Raw genomic sequence first — 25970 nt, forward strand, 5'->3', positions numbered from 1 at the left:
GAATGTTTGCTTAGAGAAGATCAGATTTTTAAGTGTTTTATTCCTGCCATCTTAGTTCGCACCACCTTCTTTATGAGGGAATGCACATATCTTAAAATGACAAATTTCTCTTCCTTCTAGACTCTGCAAAATTGATTATTTTCCCCTTTTTTTGTATTAGATGAGGACACAGGGTTTTTTGAGTGTGTAATTTACACAAGTATGTCAGAACTGCCTTTTTTTCACCAAAGTAGAGGCTCTCCATTTCTTCGTGCACCTTTTACTCCTTACACTGTGACATTATTTCAGGAAAGTTGTAGTCAAAATTTGACAGTTTTTTAATCTGCTTAATACCTTAAAGACTAGGGGTATCTCTGAGTATATTAAATGGATATTGTTAGTTAGATCACTGGATCTGTGTTTCAGGCCGTAAATACAAGTGGTCACCTGTTCATAGGTGTTCTGCAGCAATGTCTGTCATTGCTTGATAGTCTGTTCTGTGTTTTTTCTCTCAAAGTTCATGTTGAGAAACTTGAGTCTCCTTTAAATCTTTTTGTCGTAGTGTTTTGTTGGATCAGAATACTAGCAAATAAACCAACAGTGAAAGTAAACACAGAAAAATGTAGATGTAGAGATTTATTCTAGAATAGGCATCTTCTGCAGGCAGTGCACAGCATTGTGCCATTCATTGTATGGCTCCTTACTTCAGTCTAACTGATTCTGCTTGACCAGCCATTGAATTCAGCCTTAGAGAATGCTTCAGACTATACATGTTTATTAACTGTGTGTTCAGTGTGACCCTTAGTGTGTTGTTCCCCACATTTCATGTGTTTTTCTGTCCTCATAGGCAAGTGGCAGTGATCCTGGATAAGATCTGACTGGCTTAGAGTGAGCATTTGCAAAGTAGCAGAGTACAGATTCCTTCTGCGCTGCTGAGGGATGGCCCTTAGTGTCCCATCGGCAGGAGCCTGGCCTGCATTTGCAGCAGGAGCTTCCATTTGCTACTTGCAAAGATTCAAAGTAAGGCAGCAGTTTTCCCAGAAAGCTGTAGGTCTAGTCCCAAGCGAATTAGTGGTTATTGAAAGGTATTCAATGCAGGGATTTTCTTTAATACACTTTTCTTATTAATTGGACAGATTCTTGTCTGTTTAACTGTAGTTCAGGATCAGTGCTTGGCTGGACTTTTTGCATCTCTCCGACCTGTCTGACTTGGGATTGTACTGTAACTGTTTAGTCCTGAGAAATGAAGACTCTGCAGTCACCTTCCAGCTATTGATGGTGGTTATGACCTTGGCTACCCTACCCTTGCTTTTTAAATTCAGCCAAATATATAAACAGATAGCATTTACCTTCTGAAGTGGGACATTACGAATTCTGGTCTTTGACTTTATTTTTACTTCTTGAAAATGAATTCTGACTTGCTAATGTGGTAGCATTAGGGTAGAATCACCCTTGATTTCAGTTCAATGTATTTATTAGTTATTACTAATTCTTTTAGTTATTACTAGTTCTTTTCTATCTATTAGTTATTACTAGTTATTTTCTTTGTTTGAGTGGGATCATAAGAGAAGAGTTCAAAAGATTTGCCAGGCAATAAGCTGAGAAAGGAAAGTTGGAAGAATTATCAGCTGCTCTGGTTTGGCTGCAGTCTTGTTTTATGCTGCTTAGTAGTGTCAAGCTGATGCACCAAACGCTTGGGTCAAGTGAATGAGACATGCAACATAAATTAACAGTAATATTTATTGCATAGCAAGTATTCTTTTAAATAATTTAGTAGCCAATTACACTGAATTATTGTTGCCCTGAAAGTGTTCTGGAATTGCCACCTTACCTGTTTGACTGTGCCTGATTATTACAGATCCCATATTGCCAGCAAATCCAGTAACATGATCAAGTGCAAACTTGGAAAAAAAGGTCTTATTCCATTGCTTTGAAATTTCCCATGTGATTGCTGTTTGGTCTGACTCTTCACTTTCTGTCCTAAATTACTGTCTAGTGTATATGTTCTTAAAAAGCTGCTGTGTTTTACTGAAAAGTCGTTGTTTCAGTACTGGGTGACAAGTGCATATATAGGCACAGGGTTTGGTGGGGTTTTTTTTTGTTGTTTCTTTTTTTTTTTTTTTTTTTTTTAAGATTTTTGGATTTTGTTTTCTTGTCAAAGATTTTTATAAGCCAAGGAATGAAAATATTAAATTTATTAGGATTTGGGTGTAATGTGACCCAATTCTAATTTTGCTTGTCTCCCTGACAAGTGTATTTTATACAAATGCACAGAAGCTTGTGTATTTGATGATGGGGAAGTTGCATATCAGCCTTACATTTTACATTTACATAGCCAGTCACCCCAGATGCTCTACTGACATAACCTGGGCAAACATGAAGCTCTGTGGAAACAACAGTGCTTTCTTCTGTTTCTTGAATTTCTGATGTTTCAGATTGGTATCTTAATCTGCCATAGGCTTTTATAACCTAATTTTTGTGATTTCTGTGCTTGTCTTAAAAAAACAAAAAGGGGGGAGGGGGTGGATAAATTTGTGTTTATTTTACTTTGGAGTAGTATTGTTGGTGCAACTGATACTTCATAATGGTTTAACAAGAAGCAGTATTTTTTTTGCGCCATAGAAATTAAAATTGATATGAGACACACAAATTGAAGCATTCGATGTAACATTTAGTTCATGTTTGTTTTCTTCCAAGTGGGGTACTACTTTCAATGAGGGCTTTACCTGTGAACTTACCATGTAAATGTAGCTGTGTTTTTATTGGTCTGTCCATCCCAACTGGATAAAAAGATATTGTTTCTTTTTCCTTGTATTATTCACACAAGAATAGTCCTGCTATATTTTTTTAAATTGTGTAAATTTCAAATGTTTGGTACTAGATTAAATCAGTCAAAATGAGTTATTCAATAAAGCACAACTGGAGGGGGCTGAGTAATGGAAAGCCTTTTGCAGCTCGGATCAATTAGTTAGCTGGGCAGCAGGTAGTAATGCCTGTCCTAGGTGATAGTGTGGCAGATGAGTAGAGAGGTAAGTTAGTAGCTGATGGCCTTTTCCTTTCCTCCCCAGACATAAAAATGTTTCCACTCGCCATAGAGGCTGTGGTGCTGCAATTGTACTGCTCAGCCTGGGTGCCTGAGAGTGTGAGTGGTGATGTTAGCTGTGCAATTAGGACGTGTTTCCTGAGGCCAGGGCTGTGAAGCCACTGCCTGTGGGGGCTGAGGGATGGATTTTGTTGGGCTTTTGTGTAGGTGTTTGAGCCCTAAGAGGTGTGGTGAGCACATGCATGGAAATGAAAGGTTTAGCGCATATGAATGCGTTGGAGTATGGACTTCATTGCTTTGGTGCTGTGAGAGCCCTGGAGTGCAGAAGTGAAAGGTATAATGCATATGGGTGTGGGGGAAGAGCTGGTAGCTTCAGTGTCAAAATGCTGGGTGCATCTGTCTCTGGATCTGTGCATCCACACTGTGTTATTGTCAAATGCCTATTTTTAGAACAAGTATCTAATTGGTATTCATGCAGATGGGTGTCTCCCTGTCTCATCTGATCCACTCATCTGAGTGATGCACTCAGTGGGAGGTGTCTGCTGACGAATCTTTCCTAAGCAGAGTGTGTTTGTGTCAGTCTCTTCTCTCTTACGTGTATGCAAGTGTTTAATTTGCTATACATACCTAACTGTGTTTGTGTGTTTGCCTTGTCTATGCTCCAGCATACTCAAAGACAGTACCATTTGATCTTCTGGAAAGACTAGTTTAAGAAATGGAAGGTGTTGAATTTGCATGCCTTCAAGCCATGATTCTTCTCTTTATGCAAAGAGCAGTGAAAGTTGTGGCCTTGGAAATTTAGCTACCTCAGTCCAGACTTCAAGGGATTGCTCCCAGTATAGTAATGCAGCCAGTTGTGAGTAGGAATGACGAACTTTCTGCTGCCTTGTCTACTGCAACAGACTACAGAAAACTTAGTAAGCTAAGTGTGCAAGTTCATACAAGTTCATGCTGCAAAATGTTTTCTTTTCTATAAAATAATTATTACAGGTATACAACTGCTAGCCAGGTGTGCTTTATTTTTCTGAGGGGAAGTATATAACGTTTGAGATAAAAGATTCTGAGTCTCTTCCTGCAGCAAACTTGTGTGATTTCAGACAAGTAAGTTTTATCTGTGTCTCAGAATTGGAGAAGACACTTGCCTGCTATATTGTGAATCAAGCAGGATTTAAATATATATGTGTGTGTGTGTGTATATATATATATATGTGTGTGTGTATGTATGTATATATATTTTTTTTTAAGAAAAACTGGTTATGGCAGGCAAAGCTTTAGCTGTTATGAGCTTAATATAGTCTGTTCCAACTTGACATGGTATATGTAATTATCTATATATAGTATTATGCATGATCTTGGTGTTTTAAAATGAGATATGTAATCCTAGCTGTAAGGAATGGGATTCATTATAATGTCACCTAATGCAAAAAGAGAGGCTAGGTCTCAGAGAGAAATTAATTTCCCCTCAAATTAAGATAGTCCTGACTTTGCAGATGATCCAATTAAATTGTGGTTTGTGTATGGCATGAATGAGTATTCCCTTTTAGCTATGATTTTCCTCTTACCTGACACTGTAAACCTACTGGATTACACGTAATCTTGGTGAAGAGTACCAAGGTTATATGGATTATGTAGTAAAGGAGTGAATATGATAAACCTGCTGAAAGGGCTCCACTTCCCTTAAACAGATCTTGGCTTTTTACCTGGGAGCAGTGCCCTGGGTAAGACTGCCCTAGCAATGTTACCATCAGTGTCAAAAAGCACTGTCCCAGCTGCTCTCAGTACCAATGGTCCCCCCTGAGGCACAGTCATGGACCCTTTGGAATGGTTCTGGCTAGCTGTGAATAAGATGCATGAAGTAGGATGATATTCATACAGGTATTTGTGATAGTGTGAGAAGAATCCAATTGTTTGTTTCTCAAGGATTTCCTTTCCTCTCCTTCATCTTCACAGATATTCCTGCTTCCAGCACTATGGCCTCTGACCTGGAAAGCAGCCTCACTTCCATAGACTGGCTCCCACAGCTTACTTTAAGGGCTACTATTGAAAAATTAGGGGGTTCCTCACAAGCAGGACCTCCAGGGTCTGCCCGAAAGTGTCCCCCAGGCTCACCAACAGATCCCAATGCCACACTGAGCAAGGATGAGGCAGCAGTGCACCAAGATGGGAAGCCACGTTACAGCTATGCCACTTTGATCACATATGCCATCAACTCCTCACCTGCCAAGAAGATGACGCTTAGTGAGATCTACCGTTGGATCTGCGACAACTTTCCCTACTACAAAAATGCTGGTATTGGTTGGAAGGTGAGGGCTTGCATCACTGAAGTACCCTTTTCTGCCTGATTAAAGGCTTACTTTCTTAATTCTATGCACTAATTAAGATTAATTCACTGATTAAAATAAGACTGATGTAAAACTAAGTTGACTAACTGGAGAAAATGCAGAGCCAGCAGTCCCATTTTCTCTGAGAATTTTGTTGAACATATGTGGTGGTCCACTAAGGAGTGTGCACAAAACCCACCACCACCAACCAAGGGAAAAAACCCAAAAAACAAAAAAACCCCCAAAACAACAACAACAACAAAAAACACCCAAAAAACCCACAGAACACACATCACTACCTTCCTCTGCATCACACTGATACTATTTTCATTGCACCTTCTATAAGTGTAGAGCTGGTTCAGCCCAGTATTAACCTCTTAATCTATCCCTTTCTACAGCTTCTGTTCTGCCCCATTCCAGCAATATGTAGTGAGCTCTGGCTTTTATGTACCATCCTATTTTCTCTGCTCCAGTGCAGAAGACTGTATGTTTTTGTTGTAGCACTTACCTGTATCTCTTACTTTCTCATCAGAACTCTATTCGTCATAACCTCTCTCTGAATAAATGTTTTCGAAAGGTGCCTCGACCAAGAGATGATCCTGGGAAGGTAAGAAATCTGCTTGCTCCTGGGCAAGCAATTTAAAACTGCAGGAAAATAAGCTGGGGTTGCCCTTTCTAACTCATGGTTGGAATTTGAAACCTAAAGTGTAGGCAAAAATGGAAGCAGTAGTAAGATTTACTGCAGTCCTTCAGCTACAGAAGCATTTACTTAAAGGGAACCTGTAAAGGAACTTCAAGGTTTTTAGTAATTATTTTTCTTATCTGTGATCTTCAGTTGACTTTAAAGTTACTGTCAGAAGTCAAAAGTGTGATTGAATGTACTTTATTAATTTTGGTCTTTTTTTTTTTTTAATCTTTGTGTGTAAAATGTGGGTATAATCAAACTTGTTCTGTTATGAGAGAGCATAGTGGCTGCTGGTGAACAATAGGACTATGATGTGACGTCATGGATTTCATGGAGGCAAGATCCATGGAAGTGAGAGCAGAATTGCTACCTATACAGATGGCAAAGTATTTGGTGTTGGAAAAATATGTCATCATCACATAGTTTAAATCTGTAGAAATTATTTACGAGTAAAACTCAAGAATTTAGGAATATGTTGGCTAACTAAGAACTAGTAAAGCTCTGATAATACACATAGATTTTAAAGGGGAATTGCTAGCAAAACCAAGACTTGGCATCTTGGCATGCAGATATTGTCTGAAAAAACCCATAACCAAACAGTAGGAGATGGTAGGGGCAAGAAGCTGTGTATTTAGACACAAGGATTGTCTCTTCCCCCTCATCCTAAAGTTACAAGAAAGGACCATTTGCTCAGGCCTTTATTTCAGGTTCTGTTTAAAGGACTGTGTGGTGCTCAGTTGGCATCTATAAATGGAAATAGTAGATCTTTGAGGATCACAGCTTGAAAATACCATTAATTATGTGGCTTATTCCAGGAAATCCTAACTGACTTAAGGGTATATGCTTGCAGGTGTTCATTGGCATGTCACGCTGGGTTTATAATGTAAACCTGTGCTTGTTGCCTATTCAGATGATTCAGATCTCGATGGGAGGTTAAAACAAGCTAAATGCACTTTAGAGTTCTTTCTATACTTAATCAGAAAACAACACACATAATTATACACTGTTTTATGGTGAAAGGGAGGTCTAGGAGTTGACATGTACCTCTGTCCTCTCCCAGACAGGAACAATCACATTAGGCTGATGAGATCAGTCAAATGTGATGAGATCAGTCAAATGTGTGTGAGATCAGTCAGATTTTGAATATCTCCAGGGATGGAGATAGCAAAACTGGGCACTTGTTCTAGTGCTGCACCACCATCATTGTGACAAAAGTTTTGTTTATATCTGACTGTACTTTCCCTTGCTGTAACTTGTATTTGTTGCCTCTTCTTGTGCTGTACATTTTTGAGAAGAATTTGATTCTCTTATAATATGCTTACGCAGTTAAGACAACTGTTTGATCCCCTTAGCTTTTTCTTGTCCGTGTTAAACAGACCTCTCTGTACATCATTTGTTTTAGTTCTTAACCATGGTTTATTTCTTAGCCATCTTGGGCCCTCTGTGGATGCTTGGAGTCTCGCAGTCATGAACAAAGAGCAATCCTTCTGGCTGTCTCTGCCAAATACCAACGTTGAGTTGGTTCTCATGAGTTAATCATAAATTCAGGTCATGAGGAGGCCACTGAAAGGATTGTGCAGGCCCAAAAGAGTTCACTTAGCTTGGATCAAACCATCCTTTTGTGTTCTGTCTCAAGAGTGGTGGAAAGTAGAGGATTCTGCCTTCCACCAGTAGCATTGTTCCTCATACTTCATTGCAACCCAGTGCAAGAAAGGAATCTCTTGGCAACACCAGAGTCTTGGTTGTCTGAGGTTCTAGAGGGTGGTCCTGTGTTTAGTTGGTGCTGCTTTTCTTGAGTCAGCAGCCCCCTACTTCAGGAAGCTCTATGATTTCATCATTCATTCACCAATGGGTTTTCTTTCCAGGGCTCTTACTGGACAATAGATACATGTCCAGATATATCTCGCAAGAGAAGGCACCCTCCAGATGATGATGTGAGTGTTTGTCTTTCCACACAGCATTGAGTGGACTGGGAATTCTCTTGGGGGGAATGTTTTGGGGTCAGGGTATATAGTTGGGCAGACAAAGTCCAGGACTGAAGAAACTAGTATGCATGGCCTGTTGGTTGCCTGTTGTTGCTGCTATTCAGTAGCAAAGTTAATCTTGTTTGAAGTCCTTTATCCTGACTTTTCCGTGACTAAGGCCCAGTCCTCCTCTTTTTTAAGCCATGAACTTCTGCAGCGGGGGAGCTGGCTTCCCATCTGCAGTTTCACTTCTCCATCTGTTTTTGATTTCTGCTCCTTTCCTTGTCTCTTTCTTCCCCATCCACAGATACCACAAGACTCCCCAGAGCAAGAGGCAAGTAAAAGCCCTCGAGGGGCTGTTCCAGTCAGCACAGAAGCCTCTTTGCCACCTGAGGCTACCCCTCAGATGTCAATCCAGAGCACCACCCCCATTGCTAACTACAGTCAGGTGAGCCGTGGGGAAAAGGATAGAAGTGGGAGGAAAAGGAGAGTAGGAGGAGTGCATGAATGGAAAAACAAAGTGGTGAGGAGAGGGAATTGTGAAAATTGTGATACAGAGGCAAAAATAAAAAGAAGGGAAGGAGCTGAAAATGCAGAAAATAAGGAGGAAGTGAATTTTAGCAAAGGGTTGGATGGGGATAAGGATAAAGGCATAATGGTATTAGCTGAAGAAAACGCTGGAGCTGTTGTGCTGTGGTTGGTGTTCCTCAAGAAAAATGGCCTTTGGGAAGATTAGTTGGAAGATGAGCTAAGTGATATGGGATATCAGTGTATGTTATCTAGTCTGATCTCTGTCTCAAGCTGCAAATCCTAGCACAGACTCAAGGTCTTATTTCTGCCTCCCTTAGCAGGGTACAGGGCCTGTGGATGTTGCCTCTACTGTAGCAGGGGGGCAGGGCCGTGAAGGGGCCGATGTGCCACCTCCACTGTACAGTGCCAACCATGACTTCAAGTTCTCCTACTCTGAGATCAACTTCCAGGATCTTAGCTGGTCCTTCCGAAATCTCTACAAATCCATGCTGGAGAAATCATCTTCCTCTCAGCACGGTGAGTAACTACATGCGTCATGTGGGGTGGGCAGGTATCTGCCCACACAGTCTTGTCCATTTAGCATCTCTCAGATCTTTCCTCATTTAGGAGCCTGTGCAAACAGACTTTCCTTCTTTGGCATGCTGTAATTACTTCTGCCAGGAGCTGATAAGAAATCTGCACGTCCTTTTATGCATTGCTCCCCCTAGTTCTCTCAGAATAAAAAAGCACAATGTTTTAGAAATGCCTTGTGTTGATACAAATGCAAATACTAAAATGGCAGAAGCTGAGAAAAATGAAGTCTTGAAGAAAAGCATGTCAGACAAACATTCACAGTCTGTCAAGCTAGAAACCGTAAGAGGGAGGGGATTGTTGCATCTGGAGTTTGTCAGAAGGAGAGTGGAAAATCATCATTGCTCACATCTGTTAAAAGCAGGATTGTACAAGGCCTTGAAGAATTGAGCTTTGTGGATTGAGAGCAGAGAAGAGAGGGCCTCCAACTCCATTCATATTTTTTATTTCTGAGATTGAATAAGCAGCCAGAAGAGGGCAGAGTCACTTCAGGGATACAATGTCATGGAAAATACTTCAGAAAAACTTAAAGCTCTTTCTGCCCTTAAACACTCTTCTAAATATTAATCTGGTGTGAAAAGGAATATGTTGTTACATGAGCTTTTCACCTGTACTATCAGCCATCACACAGTGCAGGCAAAGTTTGCCGCTCCAGAAAGGACCTCCTGAACTTGAAGCTACAGTGAAAAAAAAATGTATATACTTTCAGTGCTTCCATCATGCTGGCACTCCTAGTAGTAGGAGCCTGTTGTGTGAGGTGTTGTAGTATGAGCAAGCTAAAAAAATTATTTTACAAACTTAGCAGCTGTGTGTTGTTTTTTTCCCTCCAAGTTGTAGGCTGCATGGCAGTTTAGGAAAACTTGCAGTTTTTGAAAAAATTTTGTTGGGAACTCTTGAGTCAGGATGGCAGTATTCATCCTTTTGCCCTAGGATAGTAGTAGGGTACTCAAAGGGTGATGCTGAATCTAGTGAAAATGTGAGGCTTGCTTGCAGATGGTCAAGTAAGGTACTCAAAGGAGGAAGTGAGTAGCTCAGGTTAATGGCATGCAGTGCCCCTGACTGTGCTTTTCCACAGAGGTTCCTCAGTGTGTGGGGAGAATGAACAGGGGAAGAAGACATAAGAGATATGCTGATCTCCTGGTGTTGGGGAAGGATGGAAAATACCTGGTGCTCTCATGTGTAGGGGTTGCCTGAAATACAGGAGGATAGAAATGACACACCCAGTGAGTCAGGAGGAATGAAAGTAATAAAGGAGCCTTGGTGTGTGCATTATGCTCTTTGTACAAAAGCAGAGTCTTTTATGACCTCTTATGATCAATATGAGAAAAATTGTGAAGATTCCTGACCAAACTGCTTGTAAGAAGGGAACTGAAGGAAACAAGCAAGTCAGATGCATTAAGTTATCAATTTTCTAAATGTTCTACTGTTTAAGTATGCTTAATGTTCATTTATAGGAAAACAACATGTGCTTGACATTTTCAGGAGAGGTTGGGTCTAACTTTGGTAAGTCTAGGAAAAAATCCAGGGAGGAACTTAAGTGCCTAATGCTGTACTAAAATCCTTCTGTGTCTTTGTTGTAGAGCGTTTCATTTTGTGTCTGGAGCACAGCAAGGGCATAACTGCACAGGTGATGGTTGCTGGCAGCCTGTAGAGGGCACTCCTAAAGCTTCATAAATAGTGGGATGAGCAGTGTGAAATTAGAGCTGGATAATGTAAGCCGAGGTCTGACCCAGGCTCTCTTAAAGCTCCCTCCTCTTTCATTTACTCGGCAGGTTTCTCTTCACTCCTTGGTGACATGCAGCCCTCCAACCACAATTACTACATGTACCAGCAGCAACAGCAGCAAGGCCCCTCCTCAGTAGGTGCTGCTCCCCCACTCCACACTCCAACCCCAGAGGGTTGCCCATCCCAAGGAGGAAAGCAGCAGGGTGGTGAAGGTTATGGCCCCCCACCAGTGATGTCCATGCACCCGCCCCCAATGCAGCATGGAGGTTACCACCAGCATCAACAACATCACCCACACTCCCACCCACAGCAGCAGCCACACCAGCAGCAGCAGCAGTCACAGGCTTCAATCAACAACGCTGGCTTTGGTGAGTCAGGGGTGATGGAAAGCATGAATGGGGGAAAGGGAGCAGTGAGTAGCCCCCAGACAGAAATCCCACAAATGAGCTTTCCCTAAGTAGTGCCTACTTGTGTGTAGAAAATGGGGGAAAGCCAGATACAGTTGAAATCTGAGAAGGAATTTGCTTTCTTACCTGGAGAATGGAGGATATATCCACCCTGGCTTTGGGGTTCTCTTAAGGGATGAAGCATAAAGTCAGGACCTTAGTGAAAAAGGAGATACCACCCCTGGTTTTCCAAGGGAGAAAGGATTTCTAGCTGCTGTAGCATCAGGCTCTTTGGTGAAGAGGGACCAATCTTTTTATATTAAGGGGTGGCAAGAAAGAGTGATCTGTACTGTATTAATCTTGTCCCTCTTTCATTCCAGCGTTTCCCCCTGATTGGTGCTCCAACATTGATTCCCTAAAGGAAAGTTTCAAGATGGTAAACCGGCTGAACTGGTCTAGCATTGAGCACTCCCAATTCTCAGGTCAGTGTTGGCCAAGTGACTCAATGACTAGGGCTGTAGTCTACAACATGCAAGTGCTGTGCAAGGATCTATTTTTCAGTGTAACTGTGGCAAGTGCCTGGATTTCTCCATGATTCACCTCACTTTTAAAAAGAGGTGTCCTACTTCATGCGTTCTGGGTTCTGTCAAAGATCCTGAAGCACTTGAATGAACACTGCAGGGTTTGGGGCAGGGAGAATTAAGTCATAAAAGTATGTCAGAAAGCTAACTGAGCTTTTCCCTTCCAACTCTTCCTTGCCCTGCCTGAGTCAGTGTGACAGTATCTTAGATGTGGAGCTCTTCAGGAGTCTGGTGACTGATTTGAAACTATAAAGTTTGGTTTGTGAGGAGGAGGTAGGATTTAGGGACAGAAGACAGAAATTCTTTGCAGGGAAGATCACGGTGTGACTGCTGTCTTTGACACTCTCCTCTGTCCCCTGCAGAGCTCATGGAGAGTTTGCGCCAGGCTGAGCGGAAGAACTGGACGCTGGATCAACACCATATTGCCAACCTCTGTGACTCCCTTAATCACTTCCTTACCCAGACTGGTCAGCTCCCTCATCTGGTTGGCCCACAGCAACCCCCTCGAATCTCTGATTCTTGTGCCCTGAACAGTGGCAAACAGGAGCAGTCCATGAACCAAGGTAATTAGGAGGAGTCTAAAATGACATGCAAATGAAGGCCCAATTCTGTGAGTATCCTAAATTACTTGCAGCCTTACCAGGCCATGCAGCACTGAGCAACTCAGAGCTAGGCTGTCAGAACTGTTCATAGCAACTCAGCCTTCTCTGCCTTTAAAGAACTGGGATGTCCTGTACCTGTGGTCTGGACAGACTACTGTTACGTGATGCATACTATTGACAGGCAACCTCCAGGCAGGAATACATTTAAAAGACAAACCTGGAAGAGAAGGAGAGGTATTTTTTAGGTGACCAACAGAGACAATGGCAAGGTAGAGAGTTTGTTATTCCAGATGTCAGGAACAGTAAAGGAGAAAGCTCTTGCACCCTTGTTGGAGAAGTACTGTACAAAGGAGAAGGGGATACATTCTGAGGAGGAGATATGATGGTCTTGGTAGAACTGTAATGGTGTGTGTCATCTAGTACTGAACTAAATGGATTATATTGAGCCAGCTTGTGGTGTTTCTGGGTGAATATTTTCCTCTCTTACAATAATAGAGAAACTCCTGCTGGTTTCAAGAACAAGATCCTTGACCAAGCTATAGCTTGAAATTCGGACTCAACAGCTGAACATCTCCTCAGTATCCTGTGGGTCTGAGTGAGTTGCTCTGTGGCTGAGCTGCCAGCCAGTCACGCCAAGACTTCTTAACCTGAACATTAACAGTTGTTTTTTTGCTTTCTTAATTCATTTCCTTTCACAGTGAACTCCTATGGTCAGCCCCAGCCTCCCCATCTCTTCTCCGGGCCATCTCCTATGTACCAGATTTCTACCCAGGACTCTCCAGGATACAATCGCCCAGGTAAGGGGTGATGTTAAGGCATATTGCACCAATGAACATTAAAGAACTGGTTCCCAACCTCTTTGTGCATTTATCCCAAAGCATTTAGTAATCAAATGGAGCACTGTGGGTAGAGAGGGAGCATGGACTGCAAGGGACCCTCCTTTTAGGGCTTTGTTATAGCTCTGGGAAGGTTTAGGATGTCAAAGGCCTGATTTCTTTCACTTCACATAAACAGTCTTCTAGCTTAGCCTCACCCTCAGTTAGTTGTTCACAGACAGCTGTACATGAGAAGCTTCTGTTGATGAAGTCATTTGTGCTCTATCAGCAGTCAGCTATGAGGTAAGTAAAGGAGGCTGAAACTTAACTTCTGAAAAGCTGCTGTGGGGAATTTCCAGCATAACATTCCCAGACACTAGTAGATGCTGACAGAGATTAATGGCAGTGGTGTTCTTGCTTTGTTAAGACTGTTGGAAAGGAGAAGGCCCAAATCACTTTTAATTTCTTTTGCCCAAGGACCCACTGTGAAAAAGCATGTAGTTTTAGATTCTAACTCTTCTCTTTCCTTTTTCTTCTTTTTTCTTGTTTTTGGCTCAGCTCATCACCTGGTCCCTCGGCCTCCAGGGCCTCCTCCAGGCGCCAATGAGGAAATCCCCGATGATTTTGACTGGGACTTAATCACCTAGCGAGTTACAGACTTGATAGCCCGTCCTTTATGAAGGACGTGGGAGGGGAGGGGGACATGGGGTCAACGGTGTCAGCACCACCCTCCCCAGCCTCCCTGCCTTGCCTGTATATAGATATATATTCTCTATCTCCGCCAGAGAAGCCACCGCAAGATGCTGCCGAAGATAATCCTTCCTTGCGTCCTGTTTTATCTTCTTTTCTTCTTTTGTTTATTATTATTATTGTTATTATTATTATTACCAATAATTGAACACAGCCCTCCCCCTCCTCCGGTGGCCTCAGACACATCGGATCGGCTCTTTCGTGTTGCGCAGTGCCCTGTGGAGGGTGGGAAGATGGGTCCTTGGTGCCATGAAAAGACCTTGGAAGGCTGAATCCTCGAGTGCATCTTTCTCTGCCTCTGTTATTTTGCGTTTAACAATCCCTCTTTCCCTTCAAGGTGGCCGGTGAATCTGTCGTATTGGCTACTGGAGTGAGAGAGCCTAGTGGACCCTGGGAGCCTGTAGTTATGTTGTTTCGTAAATGTTGTAAAGGTCAGGGGGCTGAAGGGACACTGGAGGGGTGATCTTAGCTCTGTGAACTTTGTTGCACCAGCAGGAACAGCTAGAAACTAAGTGGTGTTCCCAAGTACAAAGAGAGGGTAATCCCTGAGGTAGGGAGAGTTGAGCTGAGCTGGGAGGGCAGACCTGAGTTTGGAGAAAGGAGAATGTAGTAGATATGGTATTTCAGCAGAGAAGTTGGGTTTCAGAATGTGGTGCCATCTGTGAAGACTGAGAGATTTTGAGGGATCCTGACCCATTTCCTACACTGCCTTTTGCAGTCTCTAGGTGAAGCCTATATACCCATCAGGTAGAAGAAGCAGTCAGGGGTGTCACATGTGATTCAGCAAATTCTGTTCCCCAGAGCTTTTCATTTCACCCCACACCCCTTCAAGCCCTTTTTCAAAATATGTAGTGAGGCTCTCCCTTTTATATGCAAATTTGGAAGTTTTCTCTCATCAGTATTTGTCCAATTGTTATTTGGTCCTTCACCCCTCATATTTCTTTGGAGGCTGTCCTTGCCTGTGGTTGAGAGTGCCAGCAACAGGAGTCTGGCTGTGTAGGTGTACATCCCCTGTCAGTGGTTCCCACTTGGTGAATGGGCTTGTGATGGGCAGAGTGGGGCTGGAGTCACTGGTCAAGGGCTGAGCCCTCTGGTCAGGGATCGAGAGGCCCTTGCAAGCAGTTATTGTAAGAGGGGCATTAGGGGAGAGAGGGTGAAGCAGGGCAGGGTTTTGAACTGACCAACCAAAGAGTGTAGTATGAAAGGGAGGAGGGTGTCTCAGACCCCTTGCAGTTCAGGTGGGGAGATGAATTAACCTAGTGTAAATCCTGAAGGATGAGCTTTGTCAGCACATGCAAATCAGGAAGGTCGGAAAGGTGCAGGAACGGGAGTGAGCATTTAGATGCTTCCTCCCCAAAGTTGTCCTGTGTTCCCCTTCTTTTCTCATATGGCTCCATTCTGTCAAACCTCTTGTTTCTTCTTATTTTGTAAAGCCTCCCCCAGCCCTACTCCCTAATTACCAGTGAAGGGAACAAATGTGGAAATAGACTATCATGGCTGCTTGACAGACCTGGAGCACAGGAGTAAAATAATAACCTCTAGTCTGACTGCAGGAAGGTGGGGAACTAGCACTGCTTTTTAAATTTGCTGTAGGGATAAACCAGTTGAAAATTGGATTGTTGTCAGGGAAGTGGACAGAGTCTCATTGCATTGGAAGGGGGGAACAGCACTTTTTTTCCCTTTTTTTTTTCTTTTTTTGTTGGATTTTTGGGGGGGTTTTTTTGTTTGTTTTTTTGGGTTTTTTTTGGTTTTGTTTTGTTTTAAGTGTGTGTTTGGGGGGGAGTTAGTCATTGAGCATTTCCGAGAGAAATGAGGAATCCCAGACAGCTTCAACATGGAGTCAGCTGTTATCTCTGCTGCCTCAGGATGGGAATGATACAGCTTTGGAAGCATGTGTGATAAGTTTCTGTGGAAAGTGGCACCGGAGACAATGAGAGACAATTTACGGCAGGTGCCCCAGTTAGTGTTTTGCAGTGGACATTACTGAGAGCCGGCCCTGTGGAAGTCTGAAAACACCACCGGAAGAAAAACAAACCAAGATGGCTCCTTCTGCGTATCCAAGTGCTCCTCATTTGCATATTTGCCTCATTTGCGTATTAAGTTGTGCCTCATTTGCATATGTAAATACATGCCGGTCAGTGTGCAAATTAGCCTCGTTCCTCTGCCCCTGAAATCAATGTGTGTTGTTAGTGCGTGGTAAGACATCGATGGGAGGCTGTGGAGCTCTGCGGGTGAGCTGGCACCAGCCTGCAGGCAGGGCAGGGGGGCCAGCCTAGCCCACAGAGGGGTCTTGCAGGCCCCTCCAGCCTGATGTGGCCCCCAATGCTTCGTGTCAGTGGTCAGGGAGAGAGGGGCGTGGTCTCACGAGTTTATTTTTGTGCATGCTTTCTTAATAAAAAGAAAAAGTGAATGTTTATGGTTTAACTCTTTTGGTGCCAGTATTGATTTTTTTCTTTCAGCGGCGCCTGTCAGAATGGCCTGGTTCCCACCTTAGAATTTGGATGTGGACATGGCTAAATGGACAGCCCACACCTGGTTGTTCTTGAGATGGAGACTTCTTAGGATTTTAAGAGCGGAAGTTTCTGCCAGCTGTCTGTTCTCAGGGCAGTGAGATCTGAGAGTCTTTCAATTCATGCTCACCAGAAAGGCAGAGTGAAAACTCTACCAATGCTTAGTGTCTATTTTTCTTAATATTTACTGGCTTTTCTCTTTTAAGGAAGAACTAACACAAAAAGCATATTTTAAACTGCTTCTGTAGAGTACCTAGTAAATGTATTTCTGGTTTTCAGGAGCAGGGAACATTCAAACTTGGGAACACCCCAAATAGCCTGACTGGATGAAACTTTTTCTCCACTGGAAGGACATAAGAAGCACATCTCTCTTGTAAAGAGAACTTGATGTGACTGAGCCACAGCATGGCCATTCTCCATCTTCTTGAGGTCAGATCGGAGGTTGTCACTTCTCAGTTCCAGGGTTTTGCCAAATGGCTAATAGACCAGCAGTCACCTAATTGGGTCATCAGTGACTGCAGCTGCTCAAATTCTGCTCATGTGCCATCTCAAAATACAGTAGGTACATTTGGATAATTTCAAACTGCTTTCTAAAAGGAAGATGTGGGATTCTGGTGGTGGGGAGAGAGTGTTGGGACGACAGTGAGTGTGCACATGCTAATGTACAGCATGTGCATTGACCAGTTACTACCACACAGTGATGGATTTGCCAGAACAAAGGAATGGATTGGGTGTCTACAGGGCACAAAAGCTGAGTGGGGCAAGTGCTGTTTTAGTGCATGGCTGTAAGGAAATGTAGCAGTACCCTCTAGGGAATCTCCACATATTCCTACACACACCTGAGAGCCCTACTAGAGTCAGAGGAATGATGCGATGACCATCTGAGTTATCCAAGTTAGTTTTATCGCACTTTATCAGAGATAGGAGATGTAGAACACAGACATATGCAAAAAAAATAATATTCTTATATCAACTGAGAGGTTCAAATTCACGATTCCCACCACAAATCTGTAGCCAGCCCTGCTTTCTTAAAATAGTCTGTGTAGGTTAAAATACTGTGTCTTCTGCTTCACCAGTCATTCCTCAGATTATTACTCCTGGTGCTTCCAACTTCCCATCTCTCTAGTGTAGGATATAAAGGGGGTTATCTGTCATGAGCTGAAAGATTGCAGCGTCCTGTGTTGGAGCTGCAGATCAATCAAACATTGGAGCAAAACCACCTGCTAAGCGGAGAGTGATTGATATCCAGCGCTATAGCTTGTTCTTTCTACAGCAGTGATAGGAAGTCCTGCATTACAACGTGCTGCTCAGGTTCTTGTCTGCTGAAGTCTGGCTTCTGTGAAGGGTTGAAGATGTGAGCTCCTCACTAAAGGCACCTTCTAAAATTCTTTGCACCGATTGCCGTACCTTTGCCCTGAAGTCCCGTCCCACAAAAACATAGAGCAGGGGGTTGATGCAGCTGTTGGTATACGCAAGTGCTGTAGAGAGGTGATCCCACAGGGTCAGTGACTCCATCAGTCCTGTTCTAAGACTAGGTACAATGGAGAGCATCCCAACTACATGGTATGGAGCCCAGCAGATGAAGAATGCAGCCACCACACACACAATTGTTCGCAGTGTCCTGTTGTGTGACTTGTGAAACTGATTTGCGTGTGTTCTGAAAACAATGAGGGTGTAGCAAACTGCCATTATGCCAAAGGGGAGCACAAAGCCAAAGACAGCCCTAGTGATGTTTATTACCACTGAGGCAAGGGGTACAGAATCATTACCTTCATTGGTATCTCCCCACAAGTCACTGTCATTGTAGGTTGAGTATTCTTCCCATAAATCATTTACAGACACATTTACAGATACATTTATAGGATAATCTATGTAATCATCAACTCCATAATTGTACCCACACTCTGTTTTGCCATCGTAAGTGCTTGTCTCACGGTAGTAGAAGACAGGGCAGCAGAAAATGAAGGCCAGCATCCAAATGCCACTGCATATTAGCGATATAAATTTCACTGCTCGGTGGTTCTGACACCAGACAGGTTTCATCACCAGGAGGCACCGATCAATGCTGATGGCCACGAGTAGGAAGACACTAGCAAACATGGTGAAGATTATGACTGATGGAATGACTTTGCAGAGGAACCAGCCATAGGGCCAGTGTTCATGAAGGGCCAGGTGAACAATGAAAAATGGCAAGGACAAACAGCACATGATGTCAGCCACGGCAAGGTTTAGGAACCAGACAGTGTTCACAGACCTTTTCATTTTCAGAGCAGCTACCCAGATCACCAACCCATTGCCTGGAATGCCTATGATGAAAATGATGGTGAAGATAGCAATGCAAACAATTGATTCTGATGCATAATTCACAGCAGCCTGTTCCTCTGAACTGCTATTGCCCAGAACTTGAGGCATTCTGCAGCTGTAGAACAGAAAGGAAATTAGTAGCAATTCACATCCTTGGTTCTCATGACCCACAAGCGCAGGGCGGGGCTTTCCTGTGGTGAGCGGTGGGTGATTAAAAGAGGGCTCTAGGGAGCGCGGCGGTCAGGAGTGGGCAAACAGGGAGGGTCGCAGGTTCCCTCCTGCTAGTGGGATTTTTAGTTTGTTGTGTTTTTTTTGGTTGGTTTGGTTTTGTTTGTTTGTTTTTGAGGAGTGTTTGAGCCTGTCAGTGGCTCCAGAGGCCGTTGCAGAAACAGCCTGCCGGCGGTGTGAACAGGTGAACGATCTCCTTTTGCTGGTGGCCGAGCTTAGAGAGGAAGTAGAAAGGCTAAGGAGTATTAGGGAAAGTAAAAGGGAAATGGATTGGTGGAATTCCGCTGTTCCTTCCTTGAGGGAGGCCCACCAGGAGTCAGAGGACTCCCATGCCCTCCCACTGTCAGGCAATAGGAGGACACCTGGTGGATGAAGGAGAGTAGAAATGGGTCCCTACTCGGGGAGGTAATAATAAAAATTCCTCCCGACGCCCATCCTCTTAGCTAGGTGCCACTTCAGAATAGGTATGAGGCCCTGGATCTACAGGGTCAGCCAGAGGACATAGAAGAAAATTATCTGAGTGAGCCTCCCAACTACACTTCATCTGTCAGATGGATCAGCGCCTCTAACATTAAAAAAAAAAAGAAGGGTAGTTGTCGTGAATGACTCCCTTCTGAGGTTAACTGGACTCACCCCACAGGCAGATCTGCTGCCTCCCTGGGGCCTGGGTATGGGATATTACTGAGACATGATCCCAAATCCTGGGCTGATTTGGCCCTCTCATTATTACCCACTGCTGGTACTCCAGGCTGGCAGTGATGAGATTGAAAAAAGGACAGGGCAATTAAAAGGGTCTTTAGGGCACTGGATCAAGTGGATGATAGGGCAGGAGCACAGGTCCCTTTGGTGGCAGAGAAAAACAATGAAAGGAATAGGAAAGCCCACATTATCAATAAGTGGTTCAAGGGTTGGTGTCATCAGCAGAATTTTGGGTTCTTTGATCATAAGGCAGCTTTTTCAGCACCTGGCTTGCTGGAACTGGATGGGCTCCATCTCCCTGGTAAGTGCAGAAGGATTTTAGCTTGTGCACTGGTGTAACTCATTGAGAGGGCTTTAAACTAGGTCTGAAGGGGGAAGGGGATGCAACTGGGCTCTCTGGAAGCAGGACCAAGGGTGGTAAGCCTGGATTAGGGCTGAAATCAGCAGCCCAGCTGAGGTGCATGTATGTATGCAGCATGGGTAACAAACGAGAAGAGCTGGAGGCCATGGTGAAACAGCAAAGCTATGATGTAGTTGCCATCACAGAAAGATGGTGGGATGACTCACATGACTGGAGTGCTGCACTGGATGACTACAAGCTCTTCAGAAGAGACGGGAAAGAGAGAAGAGGTGGCTCTTTATATTAGGGAGGCTTTTGGTGCCATAGGTATTGAAACTAATGACAATGAAGTTGAATGCCTATTAGAAGAATTAGGGGGAAGGCCAACAAGGCTGGCATTCTACTGGGAGTCTGTTATCATCCACGCAGCCAGGAAGAATAAGTGGACAACTTATTCTGTAAGTGGCTGAAGAATGTTTCAGGATCACCAGCCCTTGTTCTTGTAGGTGACTTCAACCTACCAGACATCTGCTGGGAACTTAATACAGCAGAAAAGAGGCAGTCCAGGAAGTTCTTAGAGTGTGGAGGACAACTTTTTGTCACAGCTGGTGGGTGAGCCCACCAGGGGAAGGACTATGTTAGACCTGCTGTTTACAAATAGAGATGGATTGGTGGGAGATGTGGTGGTTGGAGGCCACTTGGGGCATAGTGATCATGAAATTATAGAGTTCTGTATATTTGGTGAAATGAGGAGCAACATCAATAAGACTCTTACATTGGACTTCCAGAGGGCAGAGTTTGGCCTATTTAGGAGACTTAATAAGGGAATTCCTTGGGAAGCAGCCCTTAAAAACAAAGGAGTCCAGGAAAGGTGGGTGTGCTTTAAAACAGAGATCTTGAGGACACAGGACTGACTTGGCACTGGTGAGGCAGCAAGCTTGAGTGCTGTGTCCAGTTCTGGCCCCTCAGTTCAGGAAGGACATTGAGATGTCCAGAGGAGGCAACAAGGCTGGCAAGGGGCTTGGAACACAAGCCTTGTGAGGAATGACTGAGGGAGCTGGGGGTGTTTAGCCTGGAGAAAAGGAGGCTCAGAAGTGACCTTATCACTCTCTACAACTTCCTGAAGGGTGGCTGTAGTCAGGTGGGGGTTGATCTCTTTCTCCAGGCAGCAGCTGACAGAATGAGAGGACACAGGCTTAAGTTGCACCAAGGGAAATACAGGTTGGATATTAGGAGAAGTTTTTTTAATGGAAAGAGTGATAAAGTACTGGAATGGTCTGCCTGGGGAGCTGGTGGAGTCACCATCCATGGATGTGTTTAAAAAAAGACTGGATATGGCACTTGATGCCATGGTTGAGTTGAGGTGTTCGGGCATGGGTTGGACTCGATCTTGAAGGTCTCTTCCAACCTAGTGATTCTGTGATCCTGCTCCCCAAATTCTTCTCTTGACCTTCACTGAAGCATCTCTGAGTCAGGTGAAAGTACAGAGCTGTCAGGATACAAAGGCATTGGCCTACACAAATTTGTTACTAGTGTACTTGTTGTACATCTTCATAATTTTCATAGTGGCTAAACCTGTAAGTAAGCTTCCTATTCAAACAGGGGTCTCTATACAGTTGTGTTCTCCTATCTCTGTCATCCCTTTGATTTCCATCTGGTTTTTCTTAGTCTCCAAAGTGGAGCTCTCTATTCACATGGCCATGCTGTCTCCAGGTGTGTTTCCTGGTTGACTTCCTGCTTCAGAAAGGCAAATCAGCATTTTTAGTTCCTCTTTCCTTTAAAATGAGCAATTTCTTCTGGCATAATTGGTGAAGTACATTTAAGTTAAGAAAACAATGCCTGTCTTCCTGAAATAACCCTGCTTCGCTTTCTGAACATTACAAATAGAACAAACAGGACATAAATTCTGTTGGCTAAGTGGTATTTTAGGGAAGTGCCAGTGACCACTTCCTTTTCTTACAGCTATCTGCTGGTTCCTTGGAAAGCTTATCTTGACCAGGAGAAAGGCAAGACATTAATGGTTTAAGATTCTATGAAAGATAAGAAATGAATGTTTAAGAAGAACAGACAGATATTTACTTGTAGAAATATAAATGAAAACATGAAGTAATGTTCTTCAGCCATTTTAGATATGAGGTATCTTACTGCAAGACAATGAAGCTGACCTACAGCATACTTAAGTGACATTTTAAAACTATGACCATAGTAGAGGAAAAATGTTAATTGCTCAATTATTCTTGGACTAGTAAATTTAGAAAGGAGAAAAAAACCAGCAAAGCTAAGATAGAATTGAGAAAAAAAAAACCCTGATCTTCGTCCTTTAGGCATTAATAGAATGGTCTAAAAAATTCCTGTTAACTAAACCCTTGCTGAATTGATGAAGGCAGTTGTATTACTGAAAGGTCCCAAATAATGTTACCAAAATGCAAGGAAACTGAATAGGGAAGAGGTGAATACAGCCTGCAGAAGGAATTGAGAAGAGATAAATAAGACAACTGACCCTTTTTGAACTTCTGTTATGCCAGTATTTAAATACCAGAGATTGTTGCATCAGGACTAAATATAAATATTATTAAAAAAAAAATCAAATAACTCTTGCATAACGTGCAGTCTGAAAGTGGAGTGATGCATAAGTGTTCAAACTGCTTGACTAAGAAGAAAATAAATAGAGATAAACAATTGTAATAAACATCACCATTTATCAGGTTTTGGTAACATCTGCTAAGAGACTTGTAATACGTGAGGGTGACCTGCAAGGAAAGCTATGAAAGACATTACTGGAAGGCTTAACTTAAAGCTGGAGGCTTAATTTAAAATTCTCCCTCATTTGTTCCATTTCCTGTGGTCTTGCTGATCCACGTAAAAGCAACTTTTAGAGGGACAACTGGCGAACAGTGCTGCAAGAGTTGAACCCTGCTGCCTCCCCATATAGCTACAGAAAATGGTACGAAGAGGACAGGGAAACAAGGAATGCTGTAACATAGTAATGCGAGTCCTACTCCAAAGTAAACACGAATCGATTAGAAGATACTGCCCACACTATATTTTCCAGAGTGCTAAAAGGGCTGCAATGTGGTTTGAAAATGAAAGGGAGAACTGGAGGAGGGAGAGCGGTTTTCAGGAGTAAAGAATAATAAATGACAAGTAGATGAGGAAAGCAAAATTCTCCAGTTTATGACACCTACCTGAGCGAAGCAGTTATTTCAGTGTGTTGGAGCAAGTACCATCAATCGTCTCTGGAGTGACTGAAAAAACTCTCACATGACATTTTAGGAACTGCATTTTTTTTTCCTGCATGCATCCTGTGTGTGCCAAGTGTGTTCTTTCACCCTGATAAAATGACTCATTTGAATGTAATTTCAAAGTTTAGATATCATCTGCTCATAAAATAAAGGGTCACACCACAGGAAGTTTCTCAAAACTGTAAAAATAGAATAGTGCTCGAAATAAAATATTAATAGAATTATAATCACAAGCATATACTTTACTATATTCTGTAAGACAACTGAATGACATCTTGCCTGTTGACACAGTGTGACCTTTGCTGGAAGTAATTCCTAAGTCCAAACCCTGCAGTGTTGCTGTGAAATGTCTGATCTGTTATTATCTTGTAGCCACTTCTTACCAGGTGTCACGTTCATGTAGCTAATCTCATTTATAGGATTTTTACCAATCCAGATCAGCTTCTGTCCCAGTTTGAGACAGTTTGCTTCATCAAATACAGAACACTGTACTCACCAAACAGTGACTGATCATGACAAAATGATTTTAACCCGCCTTTTACTTTTCAGGGTATTAAAAGTCTATTTTTTAAAAAAGCAACTTGACTGACAAAAAGTTAGAAGTGGTTAACTGAAATGGGTGATTTGCACAAAATGTGGCAAAACAATAAAAATGGAAGACTTCCAGGGCAAGGCATTTCTAATGTTTAACAAGGGGGTTCCCCCTCGCCTTTCACAATTCGGGAAATCAAGACTGCTAGCAGAAATGACAAAGCCCAGACAAACAAGAATCAGCCTCAGTATTTTGGTTTTCGTCTGGAAAATGAACTGTGACAGAGCAGACTTCTGCTCCTGAGCGTGTTTGTGAGAGACACAGATGCTGCCTCCAACACAAAACCAGAGAAAGGAAGACAGGCCAGGGCTGAGCTGTACCCACAAAGAGAGACAGGCTGTCAGCAGCCTGCCAGGAAAATTCCTGTAGCTTCATCTTATTCTCAGCTGCCATCCTGCCACGGGGACTCCTCAGGCCCAGACAGGCAGTGCTGATAGGAGCTTATTCCTATGGGCTCCTCTTGGCTGAGGGACGCATGGTCACCACAGTGGGACCTGTCAGTCAAGCCCTACTTTGCAGGAAGGTCCTTAACCAGTTCTATCTTCCAGGTTAAATGTTCTATTTCAAGATTTCAACCTTTCTACTGAATCCTTAAAAAAAGAGAAAAGTAAATAATATAAATAAAAATTCAGTGGTTATTGGCACTGCTTCATATTTTTTTCTTTTGGTCCAGAGATGCTTGTTTGAACCCAGCTGAAGAATGTGATGTTCTCTGCTGGCTAAGTCTCAATGGAATTGAATGGGAGATGTATTCCCAGCGTTCTGGTGCTGCTTGTGAGTCTTCGCTCACATGCCTTATAATAGCTGGCCCTTTGCCACTCCCTCATCCGAGATGCTCTCCTTCTAGAGGGACCGTAGGAGGACTGTGGCATGCTGAATGACAGCACTGTGAAGAGGGAGGTGAAACTTAATACTGCTAATTGTGAATCACTGAACTTGGAAAAGCAGAAAAGCAACTATGCACATGGAGGGGTGTACTCCCAGTAAGTTATTAGTGCTCAATGAAAAAACTTAGCAGTCACTGCAGGAAGTTCTAATGAAAAATTAGGTCAACAAGCAACTCTATCCAAAAGGTAAATGCAAGTTTCTTCTTGAATTCTGAATGCTGTACTGGTCCTTGATCCTAAAGTTATAGAACAAGAAAAATCATAGAGAATAGAGACTAGACAGCCATGGCTCTGTCTGCATTAACTAATGCTATTACCCTACTGGGAAAGCAAGCAAACAAACAACAAGCAAAACAAAAACCCCAAAACCAAAACAAAAAAAAAAAAACAACCCAAAACCCCAAAAAAACAAAAACCCAAATCAAAAACAAGTAAAAAACCAACAAAAAGCCCAAAAAAACACAAAAACCCAAACAAACAAACACCCCCCCCCAAAAAAAAACAAACAAACCAAAAACCAAAACAAAACAAAAAAACACCCTCAAATTTAGTGGTGTTTCAGTGATTATTTTTGCCTCAACACCTCCAGGGATGATGACTCCACCACTCCCCTAGGCAGCCCGCTCCAGTGCTTGACCTGGAATGCTCAGACATGGCTCTGTGCAATTTTTAAACTTCTCTTTGCCTTTTCTTCCACTTTTCAGAGTAAACACTGGTACTTTTTGAGACTCAGTCACAGGATGCCATACAGCACTAAACTTCAACACCAGTCTCCTCTGAGAAGCCACCATTAAAACAGTGGTTTAAATGCTGCCAGCCTCATCATTATTGACAAATAAACTAGTATCTACAGTCTTTCTGGGGGAAGACCCACTCCTGAAACGAAGCTTTGCACAGCTGCCATTCCCATCACTTCCAGCAGCAAGCCCTGCTCTGCGCCGCGTTTCCTTTTTGGCTTGCTCTTTTACCACAAAGCGGCCTAATCCACGCACCACAGAAAGAACTGACACTGAGCCCCCCAGGGCGCAGGGAGCAGCTCCCGGGGGATGCAGACGAGCAGGTCGATACCGTGAGGCGGCACAACCATCCCGCCGCTCCCGCCATCCCGCTGCCCGGCCCTTCCCACCACCCCCGCCGCTCGCACCACCCCCGGGCACGGCGCCCATAGCAAACATGGCCGCGCCACCCCCGCCGCGGCACCTGCCAGGCCCCAAGA

The 25970-nt window shown here is 43.3% G+C and overlaps 2 protein-coding genes across 8 annotated transcripts in view; one reads left to right on the plus strand and one right to left on the minus strand.

Moving 5' to 3' along the window:
• Nucleotides 1-16376, plus strand: part of FOXJ2 (forkhead box J2) — a 31337-nt gene extending 14961 nt beyond the window's left edge. For 4 of the 7 annotated variants that reach the window (XM_064409857.1, XM_064409864.1, XM_064409862.1 and 1 more), the window contains 10 exons: nucleotides 4973-5325; nucleotides 5876-5950; nucleotides 7894-7962; nucleotides 8300-8440; nucleotides 8841-9039; nucleotides 10866-11186; nucleotides 11585-11686; nucleotides 12148-12348; nucleotides 13086-13184; nucleotides 13761-16376. In XM_064409857.1, coding sequence (XP_064265927.1) covers nucleotides 4973-5325; nucleotides 5876-5950; nucleotides 7894-7962; nucleotides 8300-8440; nucleotides 8841-9039; nucleotides 10866-11186; nucleotides 11585-11686; nucleotides 12148-12348; nucleotides 13086-13184; nucleotides 13761-13849 — 1649 coding nt within the window. In that variant the 3' untranslated portion in view covers nucleotides 13850-16376. Of the gene's footprint in view, nucleotides 1-3687; nucleotides 3940-4972; nucleotides 5326-5875; nucleotides 5951-7893; nucleotides 7963-8299; nucleotides 8441-8840; nucleotides 9040-10865; nucleotides 11187-11584; nucleotides 11687-12147; nucleotides 12349-13085; nucleotides 13185-13760 lie in introns of all 7 variants that reach the window. The other 3 variants (XM_064409859.1, XM_064409861.1, XM_064409858.1) reach the window with 2 other exon arrangements.
• A 968-nt stretch (nucleotides 16377-17344) lies between these two features.
• LOC135294510 (C3a anaphylatoxin chemotactic receptor-like) lies at nucleotides 17345-25948 on the minus strand. Its single transcript, XM_064409865.1, has 2 exons — nucleotides 23219-25948; nucleotides 17345-18881 (listed from the first exon to the last, which is right to left on the minus strand). The coding sequence occupies exon 2, from the start codon at nucleotides 18872-18874 to the stop codon at nucleotides 17756-17758; it is 1119 nt and encodes a 372-aa protein (XP_064265935.1). The 5' UTR covers nucleotides 18875-18881; nucleotides 23219-25948; the 3' UTR covers nucleotides 17345-17755.
• Nucleotides 25949-25970: the final 22 nt, after the last annotated feature.

Source organism: Passer domesticus, chromosome 2 (assembly GCF_036417665.1).
Source record: "Passer domesticus isolate bPasDom1 chromosome 2, bPasDom1.hap1, whole genome shotgun sequence".
Classification (NCBI taxonomy): domain Eukaryota; kingdom Metazoa; phylum Chordata; class Aves; order Passeriformes; family Passeridae; genus Passer; species Passer domesticus.

What these genes read in the sequence shown, in the direction of transcription:
- LOC135294510 (XM_064409865.1), bottom strand. Translation starts at nt 18,874, where the DNA reads ATGCCTCAAGTTCTGGGCAATAGCAGTTCAGAGGAACAGGCTGCTGTG.